Raw genomic sequence first — 17,712 nt, forward strand, 5'->3', positions numbered from 1 at the left:
ATTTAAGTATTCGTTTAGTAACGTATACTAATTAGTTTCTTGATGGGTTTTCAGATTTAATGCAAATTAGTGCAATTAGTCAAACAATCGTGTACCTGGAAAAAAAATACGCCATCATCATCTTTTCATACTTAAGTTGAGTAATTTTTGCATGTTTTTACCATGCAGTATGCCTTTTTGTACGTGTAATCTGTTAGTCGAACAAATGAAGACTGGCGTGAAATTCATACCGTTTTGGCGTTTTCATACCCTTTTCATTCGGACGTTTTTGAGCACTGATCCGAAGTACGTTTCTTACTACGCCAGTGGCCTATAAATTAATTCAGAAGACCTTATGATGAAGAAGATATTGACTATAAAAAAAAACAAGAGCACTCTCTATTAACGAATACAGCACTTCACTCAAGTCTATAATACCTAAAATGACTGCTAATAAATTAAAATTTTATTTTCGAAGACTATTTAAAATGTAACATTAAATCAATGATTTAATTATACAGAATTAATAAAAGAGATTTTCCCTTAAAAAGAAAAAAATAGCAAATAACTGTTAATGAAAAAAAAAAAATGTTAATGACGTTGTTATGTCAAATTCTGTGAAAGTTATTTTAATTAGGTTTATGCTTGCACATTTAAGGTTTTGAGTTTTCTGTCCTAATTTATAGATTAGATTATTTATTGTATTTTTGTCATGGAGCATCACAATGTTCACACTACTCTGAAAAATGGTGAGAGAGTAACAAGTACATATGCTGAGATTTACTTTAATGACTCCTATTGTTATCCTCGAAATTACAACGTTTTAAAACATGAAACACTACATCATAAAGATAACGACCATAAGGACGAATGGGTTTCTCCAAGCGATTTACTTATAGGAATGGTAGAATTGAAACCACCTTTTACATCCAAATTTACAAGAGGTAAAACACACGAAGGGATATTAATGATTGGGAACGGTATTTTAGACAAAGAGCGAGCTTCATTTCTCGGCTCAATGACGACATTAATGGAAGATAACGATGCTGCATGGAAAGATATTATGATCAATGAAAAACACGAAGTTGTTAAGAAGGTTAAAGCTATATTTCTAGATATATTCAAATACAAAAGTGAAATTATGAAACAGGAAGTATCAAAATTTTACGAACATTCATTACAAGATTTAGAAATACATTTACGATCCGAAATTCAAACTGTTATTCAATGTGCGCGTGCTAATATTGTGTCCGATTTAAATAGTAAAATACAACAAAATCTGCAAAGAGAAAAAAGAAAATTAGTAGATGTACTTGCTAAAAAGTATATAACTGAAAGGCAAAAAATTAAAAAATATTACAAAACTTTGTTGGATAACGAATTATGCAGGAACAATACACTCATAAATAAAGCATTTCACGAAAGAAATGATGCTGTTAAAGCTTTTTACAAGCAAGTTGAATCAAAGAGACTAACTAGTACTATGTATATTATGAGTTTAGAAAGGAAAAAATGTCAAATGAAAAAAATTGTTTTAGAAAATCTGCAAAGTGTAGAACTAACAGAAAAGCTTAAAAAAATAAAGGATAAAAAAGAAGAAATTGATGCTTTTAAAAAGAAAGATGTTCGAATGGCGGAAATTAATAAGCAGTGGGAAGAGAAAATTAAAAAAGTCCTAATTTTATTTCTAAAGTTTATAAGTTTCTCGCTTAAGCTTTTACCAGAACAAACAACGTTTTTGCTAGATTTAGAAAAAATGTTTGTGTTACAGTTAAATGAAATTCAAAAAAATCCTGAAGTTATATCTACTGTTTTATTTGAGGAAAAAGAACAATTAAATATTTTTGAATTTCCAACTCCAGAACAAGAAATTACCGTGTGTGAGGAGGAGCCGTTTGTTTTAGTGGGTGACTTGTTAGCTGAATTTGCAGAACCACATTATGGAAGTCGTGAGACATTGCCAAGTGACATAGATCTCCCATATTTCAGATTCAACAGAAAATATTTTTATGCTAAATGCCATGGATACGAAAGTATCAAAAAGTTTCTGATCTCACAAAGTTGTAAATGTAGTTTAGCTATTGAAGCTGATTTCTTTAAACCATTAACAGGTTTGGAACCAAAAAACGTTGGCGTAACACTTAAACCAGAACCTTTAGCAAAAGAAAGCAAAGCAAACGGAAACGAATCATCTACAGAATCACTATTAATTGAGGATTATTTACGACTCCACGAATGTCCTGTTAGAAAATGTTGTGACTGGATAAAGAGAAATACTTTTCCTTATTTAGCATCTTATCTAGATTATAATGAAGAAAATTTTAACAGAGTAACAGCTATACTTGGTGAAATTCCGGATAAAGCAGCTCTACCAGTATTAATATCTGTGCAGGATATTGAGGAAAATGAGCTACCTTTTGCTGCAACGAAAGAATCACATCACACTGTGGCAACTCAATATTCAAGTCAAGATGATTTGACCTTAGATGAAATAAAATGTTCCTGTTTTGGCAACGCGGTTGTAAAACATACAGAATCACATTATATACTTAAATCATCTTCAAGCAAAGCTTTGCATGATATATTATTAAAACGGAAAATTTCTTTGCAGCGATTAATGGACACAAATCCTAACTTGCTCAAAATATTTACAGATGAATGTTTTGATTATAAAATGTAATAGTACTTAATTTCAAACTTTATTAAATTCCAGTGATTTACTCAGCGTTATTCCTTGCTAGGAACCTGTTCGACGTGACTTCATCCCAATCCGAAAACCCTCCACGAGAACTGAGGTCTTAAGTCTGACCCAGGATGCCAAATTTTACCCAAACCAATGCCAAATTTTATCAGTAGTTTGGACGACAAATACTAACATACATATTAAGTTTTGATTTAGCTTAATTATTGCGGATATTCCAGTGATTATAATGTGTTAGCCCAGTGTGTAGGACTTCAAATTCACTAGGTATGCAGGTTCCCGCACGATGTTTTCCTTTGCCGTTGAAGCAAATGATATTTTAATTGCTTAAAACGCACATAACTTAGAAAAGTTAGAGGTGCGTGTCCCAGATTCAAACTCGCTTCCCCGAAAGTGAAGTCGAAGTCCTACCCACTGGGCTATCACCGTTTCAGGTCCATCAATATTACCATAAAAAAAATGACTATGTTATCTGCACGGGCTACACGAGATTGTCAACATCTGGTCGGTGGGCTGCATTATTGTAGCGCCAGTCATTTTATTTATTTAAATAACAATCGTACTATATCTTATTTTATTGAGAATTGGTTTTTCATTAGTTAATTATTTTTGCACGGAGGTGTACTATTCATCAAGTTTTGTACATCAACGATCATATAAATTACACGGTTAGCTAAGAATAATAGGGTGTGGGGGTGAGCGGTATATCGGGTGTTAAGGTAAATTTACGCAAGCTGGTAACAACCAACTTATTAAGTTGTCAGACGATTCACTACCGTGTTAATGCAAGGACGACATATATGACATTCCTGCCTGTAGCTTACGATTACTGCAACATCACATTGTTTAAATTAAAGAGCATGTGTTATTTATGTATTTTCCCTGTATATATACAACAGACAATCTAACTGGGATGGCCTCCTTTTATTTATGATCTTGACAACGTAAGGAATCAAGATAGTTTGACTTTGAAGGGCTGATACAGTAGAAAAGTTGTGAATCAGTATTGTAACACCTTACACGGGATCTCTGACGACTAATTCATGGACATTCTAAATATTATTGGCTGAAACGCATTTATCAATTTTTGATTTCGTTATTATTTCTATCCTTCTGAATAACTTTCAAGCACTAAATTCGAACGAACAGAGATATACAATAAACATCATGCTTAGTTGGCTATTATCAGCAAAACCAGGCAAATCTGCACGGTGAATTTTTCCTTCAACCTTTCTTCTAATATTCGCTCCAGCACCGGATCATACGGACTTATTTTCATGGAATTCCACAAAGTAACGCCTGCTTCTATCCAAACATGTGGAAAGTAAGCTTATTTGCTGTTTGTCCTCAATCAGGAGGGGTCCATCCAATTCTATGACAAATTAACGAAGTGTCAACATAGTATTGTTAACTCACTGGAATTCAAAGTCCTTTGTTTACTGACAGAAGTATAGAACTGCCAATATTATGATTAACTTTCAATTAGTTAAATTTGTATAACTTCCTCTATGATCTAGTAGTAAACATGTTCGACTGCTGATCACGAAGTTCTGGGGTCGGGTCAAAAAAGGTATTGGGTGTCTTCTGTTAATTCTAAGTAGCTACTAGTTCGGATCCGATACTTTTACAAAGATGGAGAGCTGTCAATCGAGTTAAATATCCATATCATGTGTTAATAAACCTTAAAGTCCGTCAACCCCTATCAGAGTAGCATGGTAAGTCTAAGTTCTAAATTTCTCTTCTATGTGGTAAAAAGCATGTCTCCTGCATGGAAAAAATAAATGTCATGAATAAGGTTCTCATGCACAACAAATTAAGTTACTTAGGGATATTTATTTAGACAATATTATATATTATATTTTAGATGTCTACAAATTAATTTGATTTCCAAATGAAGTTTAAAATACTACCTTGCTTTTAGTTACTACCCCAAGTTTATGACATTTACGTCTAAGTTTATATTTGATTGATTTTCATTTAAAAACGTGTCTACGCTCCAAGTACTAGTTTGCAAATTTTTAAAACTATTTTTCTTAATCTTAAAGCACCTAGTTCACGAAAAGCTAGAACTTTCATAAGTTTCGACATAATAACGTAAGAGTAATATGAACTTAAAGTATCTAATTTTAAAGTCGTATATTCTGTTCCCAGTGCTAGCGATAGTTTTCATTTGAGGCGCTCGTAGATGTATGGAGAAACTCGAAAACTTCGTTATCAAAAACTCTTACCAAAGCTCTCATTATGTGTGACGTTAAGTTAGTAGTAACTTCTCGCGTATAACATTAATTGACGTCAAATTTGACACCTCTTCTTGCAGTGTTTAAATGACAATACATCTAAGTTATATTAGTGCTCAAATGTACTGGTAAGACCATTGACAAATTGTGTGCTCATATCCCTAAATTTTGAACAAATAATAAAATAAAATATGTATTTAAAAACTTAAGTTGAATTAAAAAAAATTAACAGTCGCGGGATGCTTGGAAGATGTCAAAGATAAATTTCTTTGTATAGAAAATCTGCATGAAGGTTACATTACGAAATAATCTGATGTTTTTAAAGAAAAAAAATCTATGATTAGACGATCGATTTTACGCCCACTGTCCGTTGCCACGCCAAAAGCCGACCTGATCCGGCGCAATAGACGTTTAACATCTAAACCAAGTCTGAGAAACTAGCATGTACATTAAAATATAGTAGGATTTCGAAGTGTATATATTTTTTTCCATGGAAGTATGCGCGATGAAATATATAAGCCCACATTGCACACACAAAAGAAATATCTACCTCGATCTCGACTATGATACCAGGCCCTCTATAAAGCTAAGTCGCAGACATCAGTATTCATCAGTATTCAGCCTTAAGGACAACGCCATCGAAGATGGCAATGCCTCAGGGCCCCTAATTACAGGCCAAACAATAAGATAAAAAAAACAAAAGCTGTCTTATTTTTATTTGTGTAGAATATATTTAGTGTGTTTATTATTTAGGGGTACACCTTGTACGACTCCTGCGGGAAGAGAAGGGTTGTTGTATTCTGATCTGCCGCCAACGCACGGCACAGGATTTACATATAATTAACAAATAGCACTATTTAAGATAGTGCTATTACAAGAAACGGAAGCGGAAGCGTAAAACAACGCTTATAGATATATTATATTAAAATTACGAAATGCCAGCCTGCCGTTCTTATGTTAAGGGTGATAGCTAGCCCCAAAGGTGTCATGTGATCACCAACAGCTAACTAATTATTATATTAATTCACCTAAAATTAAACAAATGTACCGAAAATTTGCTTAATTTTTAGACCGAAATTAGTTGTTCAATGTTACTCACTGTTTACCCTAAAATCCGACAAAATGTCCTCTGCTAAGCCGTTTCATCCGTTCGTATACAAAAATAGTTTCCAAAACCCCGTCGGTGTTAGAAGCCTTATAACCTCACTATCTCAAGAATAGCTCGAACGATGTTATGCCACGCTATGCTTGACGTTTCACCGTCCTATAATATTGTGTTAAGCGCTCGCTCTCTCGAAATATGACACAACTGTGGACTGAATAAACTTGCCAACTTCATTTGCCAAGAATTTATTCGACTTCATTGCAAGCGTAGCGAAAATATTTGATAATAATGTATTTCTTTTTTTTATCGACGCGAAAAATGTTTTTTCCACACCTTTGTTAATTCATCGCGTATTCTAGTATTGACAATTGTATAGATAAAATCTACTAGCTTTTACTTATACAAATATTATATCCTGTACGTTATACGACAGTGATATCGTTACCAGTTATACACTATCATGAGATAATGATCATTAAAGCCCACCATACTGCATTGGAGTACCGTGGCGTCTATGTTCTAAACCCTATCTCCGATTAAACAAGAGACCCGTACTCTCAGAAGTGGGGCATTAATAGATAGGGAATAAATCCAATCAATCAAATGTCATCAACATCACAATCTCATTTCACAACTATATTGAGTCACTTGACCAAAAATACCTTTAAGTAACAGCATCCTTATTTTCAGGCATGCAGTTTAAATAAACATAAAGTTACACCTTTTACGTAATTTTCTTTTAAGTAGATAAGTAAGAAATGAGGCACTCTAAAATATAATGTAGGAACATTTATGAAAGAGCTTTTTAAGCCGATAGTTTAAGATGCGTTTATTTCAATTCCGCTATCGCAAAGCGAAGTTAAACAGTGTTATGCTAACTTGACGTTCCGTCGTTCAGTAATATTGTGTTAAGCACAACTGCAGACTGAATAAACTTGTCAACTCTATTTACCAAGAATTTATTCGAATTCATATAACGAATGTAGCACAATGCATTTTGTTGTAAAATTTCCGTGTTATAATTTCAATTGAATTGTTTATGAAAATAATTTACTAGAAGAAAATAATATTAATGCGTGAATAAAAATATTACGTTATCATCGTCCTCTGCGTATTATTGTGCCCAATGCTGGTGACAGGCTTTCCCTCTCGTAGTAGGAAGACTACGTTGCTCCAATGTGGGTTGGCGGGCTAAGCAATCATTAACAAATAGTGGTAAGCACAACTGTATTCCAATTTACCTACAACATATGTAAAAGTATTCAGTCATATCAAGTAAAAAAATACGGTGTATTCATAATTCACAGAATACTTTATTTTATTATATTCTATGAACTGTTGTACTTCTTATCATTTTTTATTGTCAGAAATACCAAAGAATGTTCCCAGGCAGTGAAATCACCAGTACGCGAACTGCACACTACATAAGTTTTCAAAGCATAGCCGACATCACGATTATTGATCAAACACCCCGCTCGAATAGGGTTGCCAACTCTCCCTTTGCATAGACATCCTTTTGTTTTCTCGGTTCCTCTTTATCAATGGAGGCACCATTACAGAACGGACGCGTATGTTCCGAAACAAAAAGATAAATCGAATTTTCCAAAAAAAAAATCCTGTACGCGCTAATTTCATACAACAGTATTCAGAACAATTACTATACCAACTTCCATTCTGTGTAACTAATTTTTATAATTATACTTTCTGCGCAAATGACATTTTTACTGTCCTGTAATACCGCTAAAAATCTAAATCAAGAAAATGATCAGATTTTCTTCAGAAAAATCGGTCCTACTTCTAAGAGGTATGAAGAATCCTCTATAATCTGAATATCATTTCGATGAAAAAAATAAATCAAAGTTATTGTTAGTATAGTTATTAGGTGCATCAATAAAATGGAAATTAAAAATAAATTAATTGAAAGTTATTAACTGTAGGTCCTAGATAAAAGAACTAAGTAAAATTATTATTGGGTTCTGCAGTTGTTCCAGATTGCATCCACTCTAGTGCATCAGTTTTATTCACTTTATTAAAGTATTAGTATATATAATTAGTAGGTATATACCTAATATTTAAAAAAACATGCTTCTTTATCTATAAATTATTGTTTCAGTATAAATACTCGTATATTGTTAGCACCCCTAGTTTAGGTAACCCCGTGTTTTGGGATGCGTCAGCTGCATATTTGCTTGTTCGCCTTTATTGTCTTTATCGTAGATATTTTTCATCTTTCCGGTTAAAACTTGACGCGATGTAAGATTTTTTAACTGTTGCCTAATATAACAGTGTTGATAGTGGGCGGCCAACCTCCCTACTCATAACATCTGGCTAGTGGAAGTCTCTCCTATAAGTATCTCCTATAATTCACAACTTTGTAGCCTACGCAGATTTTTGATTTTGGTAGCATGACAAAGGAGCCAGGTATACAATATATGTGATGTTTGTTGGATGTACTCGTATTTAATCACTCTGAGATATATTATTTATATTAGGGTCAGGCCTTATATATGATTTGTAGGCTTCTTTTGATTATTGCATTTAGCATATAGAGTTAACAATTGACGGCTATTAGAGCTGCACAAAAAACAAAAGCTTTATAACTCTGATTATTAACATGCACAATATACCTACAGGACGCATCGTAGCTTTCATACAGCTACAGTTCGTTCGTAATGCTTATACCTATTAAGTTAGTTTCTTAATGAAGTTCCGTTTGTTGTGTATGTGTGTAAGTTAGTCTAGAATCTATGAAAACTGGTGTAAACGATAGCCGTGACAATATCTATGGTCATTGGTAATACAGTTATTTTATGGGTTTACTTATTTAGTTACGTGTTTAAATTGGATGTGTAACTCTATGTTATTCTCTAACCCCTACCTATCCCACGAGAACCGTACATTTTTGTGTGATAAAAAGTAGCATCGGCTACCTCCTGTTCCATTCAGTGCTTGATTTGATCCAGATCCAGAAGCCGGCTGGCGTGATTGGTTGAACAAACTTCCAAACATACATTCTCATTTATAATGTGTTTATTAGTTCACAATGCTTATCTCGAAATTTGTACGTTATGTCAGAAATATTATCCCTGTCTCAATTTGAATCGTACTTTCAATAATAAATTCAATATTGCTAAATGAAAAAGTATTATCCCATTTCCTGTACAGTGCATAAAATTAAATTCTGCACCGTGCAAAGCGCTGTATTCTGTATATTTTCATGGAATAAAAAACGGAATATGTCCTGCATGTATCGTAACGAACGTTTCCAGGTACTCCCGTGCAGTTATTTACAATACTATCGGTTGTGTAGCAACGCCGAATAGATTTACTCGAAAGCCGTGTTCGCGCTACCTATCGACAACAATGTTTTTTCACGGACATTAAATCTACATGGCTCAATAAACAAAGTGATCGCAATATTTTATTACGATTGCACTCCGGGAAGGATGGACCGATACAGGTATTTACGTAAGGCGAAAGAGCCGCGGAAGATTCTAAAAGTAAAGTCCTCAAAGTATGAAAGCTCGGAGATGATACACAACAACAAAAAATATTGGGAAACTATTTTCAACAATATGTCCGCTCCAGCTGAAGGGCCGGTAAGTAAATTATTGTAGATGGTTCTACACAGAATACGCAATGTACGAGTAAGTATTTTTACTATTCCGTTGATAGTCTTATACTGTGTAGAATTGTAGATAACAATATTATATTACCGCGTTCTTTTTTATTATACAAATTGCGATATTTAGAACCTTAGTCTTTTTCAACAGTGAGCTGGATGTAAAAACGATGTGTATATGTTAAAACTAAACCACATGATTATGAAATTACGATATTTTATATCTCATCTTACTAATGTGCTACATTTTAAAACTAATGTTCTAGATAGATGTGTTCATAAATCACTCACACTGTATTGTTTCGAATGGTACTATAGAATTATTATTGATACGTCTTATTTAGCATAGTCGTTTGTCTGATGGAAGGCATCGTTCTCTGGAGGCTACGGCCGTAGCCAGTTACCACCCTGTCAAACACATGTTGCCAATTGATTTAACTTTACGATGTCGCTTAGAAACATTAAGAAGTATAGGTCTAATATAACTGCAATACCCCTAACTAAACGGGTTAGCCTGCAGATTGCAGTCAAGGTCAAACTTGTAGAGAAATAAAAAAACTATTTAAATTAGGTACGGACTATTTACGGCAACTAATGCCGTCTGATAAGTGCATTACAGAAAGACGCAATATGAATAGAAAAGCGCTGTAGGTGTGTCTAAACATGTGCGCTTTCATATTCATCTGCCGTCTTAAACTGTGAAATAATCATCCATACGAAACAAATAAATGTCGTATTTAAAGTGTAATTAAGTCGTATTTAGACTTTTTTCTTCACATCAAAAGTTGTCTCTTTTTAATAACAAAGATGGAAAATGACACAGAAATATCACAATAGCAGAATTGATATGTTAGTTTCGATGACACAAATGTACGATAAAGGTCATATCTCAACAATTTGGACAAACATATTACATTTGTAACAATCTTGTTCAAGTTATGCTAGTGGTAAAAATGATTTTCAATTCAGCTGGAGGAAAAAGAAATCAACCTTTTGTCGGAAGTTCTGCCAAATGACCTCTGCGATAAAGTTTGTAATATATTGCACATCGGCGTTATATCAAAGGAACTCAAGGAAACAGACAACGTTGAAGGTATTTTAATTTTATAATACGCTATTTGCGATATAATTATAATATTATTAGTTATTACCTATATAAAAATATTGAAGATTGCGAGTGCAATATTTTTATTGAATCATAATTACAACTTCATAAAACAAAATAGTTTCCCCGACCGATTTCGGTGATCAATCGGTCAATCTCCTGAGTAATTTTTCAATAGAGTGCTCAAATGTGTGCGCAAACACCGGCGCACTCTCTATTACCTTGCTCTCATAGCCCAATGGGACGGAAGATCCAATACCACCGGAAAGAGATCAGGCGCAAAACCGACAGTTTAACGTACTCTCCGAATTACGGGGCTCAATCACCTATTTATGACTTTGTGACTTATTTTGGTACCAAATAAATGTAAGTGTGACAAGTCCATTTTATATTTTCAGTGAGAAAACCGCGTAGATTAGTGAAAGAGCCGTTGTTATCTTATAGAAAAACTCTTCACATAAATCGAGAATTGGACTCTGACACCGATGTTGAATTTATCTCAAGGTGAGCGACATTATTTAGATAAGTACATTTATTTATCATATCTACTCAAGTCTTATAAAATCGATTTATGATTGAAATGTAACTCATGAGATCGAAATAATACATTTTAAATTATGCTCGGTTGCTTCTCGTTCTTTCGCTTATCCCACGGGGTCGGGTCACGACAAAATGTCTATGTTGTCGTGGGTTTGTCATATTTTTTATGACTAGCCGCCGCATTTTGCTTGATGTCTCTAAGGAAAACTTGGGCTCGGTTCCAAATATGTGATTTTCTAAGCCATAGTCCAAAGTAATATATCATCAAAATTACGTTACTTGAAATAATTGCGTTTGTAATAAAGCTACGATGTGTTCTAGTTTTTTTTTTTAAATTGGTTCTGCGTATTATAATTTCTTATTTTTATTTATACACAAATATCACATACACATTGCCATCTAGCCCGAAAGTGAGTGTAACTTGTGTTATAGGTACTAAGATGACTGATGAATATTCTTATTAAAAAGTACTCACGAATTAATACTTATAATGTACCTATAGATAAACACCCGGACACTGAAAACATTCATGTTCATCACACAAACATTTTTCAGTAGTGGAAATCGAACCCAAGGCCTTGGTCTCAGAAAGCAGGGTCGCTGCCCACTGTGCCAGTCGGCCGTCAGCAATTCTATCGGAGTCATAGCTAAAATCCGATGAAGAGGCCAACCGACTCCAGATAACACCAGACTCCTGGTTACACTCACAACAGTTACAACTACCACTACAGAGTATATTTAAGGCGTTGGAGTCTCCAATTTTGCTCATAACAATCTACAAACCAATTTTATTGTAGATGATAACCACTTTTTATGGATACACTTGCCTCTAGGCTTTAAATCTGACCGAACAAATGTCAAACATTTCCAAAACACTTTTTCACTACAGTTGATTTAAAATTACCTAGTAGTAACTTTAATTTATTATATTTAAGAAAAGAAACTGCCGCTAAAGGGAAGATTTTATTGTCTCTTTAGGTGAAGAGGTATCCTTTGTGACGTCATTAACATGAACTTGCTGGATCTATTGTACCTAGAGTTGACGAGACTAGAGCTATTACTGTTGCATACTAAAACAGTGCCAATGCAATATCTCTGCCTAACTACCATTCAAAACTATTTACGGTGCCTTGATAATCAGTTAACAGCTAGATTTAGATTACAATTTTTCACATTTTCGCTATAAGTTAACCATGGACTGCAATTTAACAAAGTTGTATTCTATTAAATTCTCACCTGGTGATAAGTAATGATGCAGTCTGAGATAACCTCTTAGGTGTAAGCATTTATATTAAACCCACCCCCCGGTATTTGAAAAAAGAAGCGACTTTCTTTATAAGTGTAATATCAATTAAAAAGCAAGAAATAAATATTTTCTACAACATTTTTGCCAAGTTAAACAAAAAATTACTATATAAATAATAAAATATTTATTTCTTGCTTTGAAGTTAGTGTTTAATACACTTATTAGCATAGCAAGTTTTTTTGCCCTTGTTTTTATTTTGGAAATCAATACCTATGTAATAATAATCCAGAACTATACACAGACAAATAGAACAAACCAAGATCTTCCATAAGACGTTATCTAAATAAATGTTTGTCTCAGGCTAGCATCAGACGTCCTTGCTTGTTATCACATTAAAGTATGTTTATCATTACAATGAGTTCCTTAATGTATGAAAGTCAAAGTATAAAAATTATAATAAAATATATATCTAATAGGAACTACTTCCTTCATAATGTTCCGTTTTTTATTTAGTATGGCAAAAGTATATTAATTGTACCATCATAATTCAAAAGAAATGTAAAGTTTTAAAAATATAAGATTTAAATAAATAAATGTACTACGACATTACACACAACGCCACCTAGCCTCAAAGAAAGCGTAGCTTGTGTTATGGGTACTAAGATGACTGATCAATATCTCATGAATATAATACACATAATTACTTATAATATACAGATGAACATCCAGACACTGACAAACATTCATTTTCTTCATCACACAAACATTTTCCAGTTGTGGGAATCGAACCCACGGCCACGACTCTGAAAGCAGGTTCGCTGCCCACTGCGCCAGTCGGACGTCATTTAGTTGATAGTAATTATATATTTTCAGTGACGAAGACGAAAAGCCTAGTATTCATAAAGAGTTCCTGAAGAAACCAGAACGAGAGCAGATAACATGGAATACCCGCTATCTTGAGCCCGAAAGAGAAGACGAAAAGACTTTAGTTAAGCGAGCCAATGACCTTACTGACAAAGTACAAACTTAATTACACTCATATCTCTATTTCTATTAGAAGGTGCACCGTGCACCTTTACAAAAGTATCAAATGTTTTTTTTTAAATGTACAGTTTTTTTTTTAAAGTGATATTTTATATTCGTTTACTTTATTGTAAAATCCTTATATTTAGAATAAAGCAGAATTAGAATAGGTAACGTATTCCTGCTGCGATGGTTAGATTGATGAGGGCTCGATTGCCCTTTGTTTTGCAAATTCTAGATTTACTTTATTAAGAAATTTCCTACAAGTGTACGTAAAACACTCAATATAAGAAAAAAGTGATAATTCAAGCGGATGAACTTGAGATAATAGAGAGTACAGCTATGCTTTTAATTTGATTAATATTTACAAAATTGCAATAAAATAATATCCATTTGTGCTTACTGTAACAAAATTGCAATTAAATTACATTATATCGAGTTTTACTTAGGTACTGGTCAAATAATAAATATTTAATCTCTTAGATTGCTCACAATTTCTGCGACTATATGAAGCAATTGGGTGGGGATCAACAATCGCAACTGTTCACTCCTAAAGCTATCAAAGAATTGTTCCAGGTACCAGTTTCATTTTCTTTTTAGACTAAGGCACTAGGATTTGGGGATTGGCTTAAAGACACCGTAATTTGAAATTGAGCCAATATTTATACGTGCGCATTACGTAGGTATTAACTTAAAATCCTTGATATCACAGTAACTTAGGCCAGTCTCTGTTATGCGTATTTTGAGTGAGTCAATTCTAGTTACGAGTCTTGTCAGTTCAGCAACTTGTAACGAAAACTACCACGCCATACAAAAAGCCATACCAAAAGGTAAAGTCATCGCGAGACCTGTATCAAATGTGAACAAAAGGCTTTTGAAGTGATTTGCATTTGATTTAGATGCAATTTCTTTTGAGAGTATCAAAATAAAATAAAGTAAATTTACGGTAGTATTTAATAGAAAACTATTCTAAACGCTCTGATTATAATACTCTAAGTATTCTACTCTCTCTACTCTACTCTACTCTAAATATCCCCATGTTAGTAATGTGGTATTGTCAACTGGCAAATCATAAATGTTTTAATTGATCGTTGGGTAGTATGAAACAAACTGACTTTAATGATATCATGCGCACCTAGGCGAGTCGGGTCGGTATTTGCTATGTTTTGCTATGTGGCTGATCTAGTCACACCAGAATTTTCTTACCCAAGGACAAAAAAATATTACGATCTGAAGCTGACAGAAATGAGAGAGAAATCTTATTGTAGGTAATAAATATTTTGAATTCTTCCAGATTGAATTTGATACCCATGTCGCTAGAAGTCTGCAAGTTGTGCCAAAAGAAATGCCCACTGTAAAAGAACACATAGCTACTATCACTGAAAATACCAAGGTGCGTTACAGTTTTATTTTTTATTTATTAAAAATACTAATCCTATCTATTTCTTCAAAAAAATATTTTTATTTTCAGACTTATCTTAAAGTATTAAATCATTGATTTCATATTTTGCTTCTATTTAAATTAAGCATTATTTTTTCATATCTTTGGAAGAGTATTTATTTAAAAGAAGATTAGCTAGATATAAGTATTATCAGTAGGATACCTCTTGAATGAACTGCGTTTTCTAGAATAATGATAAATTAAAAAATATTGATGTTGAAAATGAGCAACTGCTGAGTCACTTTCCGACTTCTGCTCGTAAGAATCTGCATTCAGAATCGGTGGAAGAGTCACTACAAATAAGCAGTGTTGTTATTTCAAAAGTGATTATCAAAGTAGGCCTACCACTTTTTAATGAATTTCCTCATTACATCCATTTAAGCTCCACGATTACTTATAAGAAATTTATTTTGCTTTCTTAGGTGTCTGAATTTGCGGCTCTTGGGCGAGAAATTACAAAAGATATGAAGGCAGAGTGTCGTGGTGACCACTATCAGGCGTTCCATAGAAGCCTACCAAAAAAGGAACAATGGCGTGCACATCGCAATGATACCAAGAATATGTGGCGGTCTGCTCGTCACGTTCCGCGAGAACTTGTCACTTTAAAGACCGTTTGGGACGGCATAACCAATTTGCGGTAACTCCATTATTTATTTATTTATTCTAAGACAATTTCACTATACTTAAATAGTTAATACTTAATCAAACAAAACTGGCAGCTATCAAATAATAGGTTTGACTCACCAACTACTTTGGAAACTAATCATTAGTCCTTAAGTCAACGTTCTGTGAAAAAGTAGGTACGTCTGAAAAGTGGCTGGCATACATATCACGAGATATGTACTGCAAGGAAAAAGGACAAAACGTTTCTTCTTCCAATGTTTTGTTCACTCCGAACATGGGCATAATATTTATCCAAATAATTTTATGTTAAATCTAAGGGGAGTAAACTTCTCCTTTTGACTCTTGCTATGCTTAGGAAGGTAGAAAATGAATTGTATTATTAGTGGCAATTCCACGTATTTAAATATATTCACTTGTAATAATATATTGTTTCATTCGATAAAACTTATAGTTCCGATAAACTGTACATAATAACAGCAATAAAGTCAAAATGATTGAAATATGCTAAGGAAAAAATATTAATTTTGAACTCTCACTTTGTACAGTTAAATTAAGTGTTCGTGAAGAAAAAAGGTGTATGTACAATATTGTGTTTATTTGTGAGTCCCCTATTACTTATGATGGTATGCAGTACTACTAAAAATACATAATTCTCTAAATTTTCTTACCATACCACAGACAAAGTATGTTCGTAGTAAGATTTTATAGAGATACTTGTTTGACTTGTAACAAGTATCCATCTTATTTATTCCTGTGGTACAAATAGGATATTTGTATCCCACAAAGGCCTTGATCAATACTACCATATGTGTATCCATATCAACACCATGATTAGACGAACCAAATATTTTGATAAAATAACTGAACCGATCAACACAAATTATCACTTGTTTAATTTTACTGTGATACTTGTTTAAATCAGTGATCAAGTTAGCCAATAAATAGCTTTATGTTCCCCCATATTAACATTTCACTTGTTAATGAAAAACATAATTTTGTTGCTAGAGATGGAATTTTTTTTCCGTACACTGGAAAATCGGGGGGTACATATTTGTCTCCTTACTATGCTAACCGTGCAGTGCCACATCGATAGGTTGATGATGATATAGATTTATCTCTCCTCAACAGAAGCGTGAAAGAATACTGTCGCTGGATGATAGAACATCCTGAATACCGAAGAGCTCCATATCTTCGAAGCCTGGGCATGTTTGACTCCACAGCTTTGGACGCAAGATTAACCTTCGAGTTACAACAACAAATGTCACCGCCGATTCTGTCGCCCACAGACATTCCTGCACCCATCGACCACATCCGTAGACGACTCTCTGAATTGGCCGAGACCATAATAACCTCATGATCGACTACACGCACATTTTAAATTGTATTAAAATTAACTCGTTAGTTTCCTATAATCTGTCAAATAAACGAGTATCATATAAATTTTGTTTTTATAATAAACAGAGAAAGTTTTAAACTTAAACTCTAGAGATAAGCTATTCTATAAAATAAACCCCACGATCTTATTGTTTGTTATGAATTAATTCTGTTTTAGGATTGTACCTATTTGATACCAAGCTGAAAACAACACACATACAAGTTCTTTAGCTAAATGCAAAAAGTGTATACTTTTGAACAATCGCTCTTAACTTTGTCTCTTTTGTTGTTGTTTAATAACTAATCTGTGTCTCAATTTTAGTTATTCCGCGTATATCAATTTGTCTTTGTCTGTCATGTCAGATTTATGTTTTTTTTTTGTATATGAAGCCTATACGATTCCAAAAACGTAAGATCAAGGCAATATCATCATATCATCAAGGATACCTCTATATTAAAAGAAAAAGTTGTGGGGGAATATTGACAATAAAAACCAACAAAATATGACTGCTTAAAACTACTGACATTAGACGTGGAAACTTCGTAAGTCGGGTGATAAAGCAATGAAACACTCGTGCTTTTACCATAGTGAAAATAATATCTATGCTGAGACAAACATCTTAGCGTTACTAAGCGGAAATGGAACAACGCATGTTTGCGCGATCTTGATCTTATCTCAATACTTTGTATAGTAGGTATCTCATCAAAGGAGCTC

The 17,712-nt window shown here is 33.5% G+C and overlaps 2 protein-coding genes across 2 annotated transcripts; both read left to right on the forward strand.

Annotated features, from left to right (window-relative positions):
* Positions 1-618: 618 nt before the first annotated feature.
* On the forward strand, positions 619-2,659 carry LOC120623945. Its single transcript, XM_039890237.1, has one exon. It carries the CDS (start codon positions 692-694, stop codon positions 2,657-2,659), a length of 1,968 nt encoding a protein of 655 aa, XP_039746171.1. The 5' UTR covers positions 619-691.
* A 6,768-nt stretch (positions 2,660-9,427) lies between these two features.
* LOC120624055 lies at positions 9,428-16,980 on the forward strand. The gene is made up of 8 exons (XM_039890382.1): positions 9,428-9,621; positions 10,614-10,737; positions 11,148-11,253; positions 13,409-13,553; positions 14,042-14,134; positions 14,853-14,951; positions 15,422-15,636; positions 16,752-16,980. Exons 1-8 carry the CDS (start codon positions 9,469-9,471, stop codon positions 16,978-16,980), a joined length of 1,164 nt encoding a protein of 387 aa, XP_039746316.1. The 5' UTR covers positions 9,428-9,468.
* The last annotated feature ends 732 nt before the right edge of the window (positions 16,981-17,712 follow it).

Source organism: Pararge aegeria, chromosome 5, assembly GCF_905163445.1.
Source record: "Pararge aegeria chromosome 5, ilParAegt1.1, whole genome shotgun sequence".
NCBI classification, from domain to species: domain Eukaryota; kingdom Metazoa; phylum Arthropoda; class Insecta; order Lepidoptera; family Nymphalidae; genus Pararge; species Pararge aegeria.

Bases quoted from the DNA above. Each gene is read 5' to 3' on its own strand.
- LOC120623945 (XM_039890237.1), top strand. From the start codon at position 692: ATGGAGCATCACAATGTTCACACTACTCTGAAAAATGGTGAGAGAGTA.
- LOC120624055 (XM_039890382.1), top strand. From the start codon at position 9,469: ATGGACCGATACAGGTATTTACGTAAGGCGAAAGAGCCGCGGAAGATT. The intron at 13,554-14,041 runs GTACAAACTTAA...TTAATCTCTTAG, and splicing joins CCAATGACCTTACTGACAAA to ATTGCTCACAATTTCTGCGA. The intron at 15,637-16,751 runs GTAACTCCATTA...TCTCCTCAACAG, and splicing joins GACGGCATAACCAATTTGCG to AAGCGTGAAAGAATACTGTC.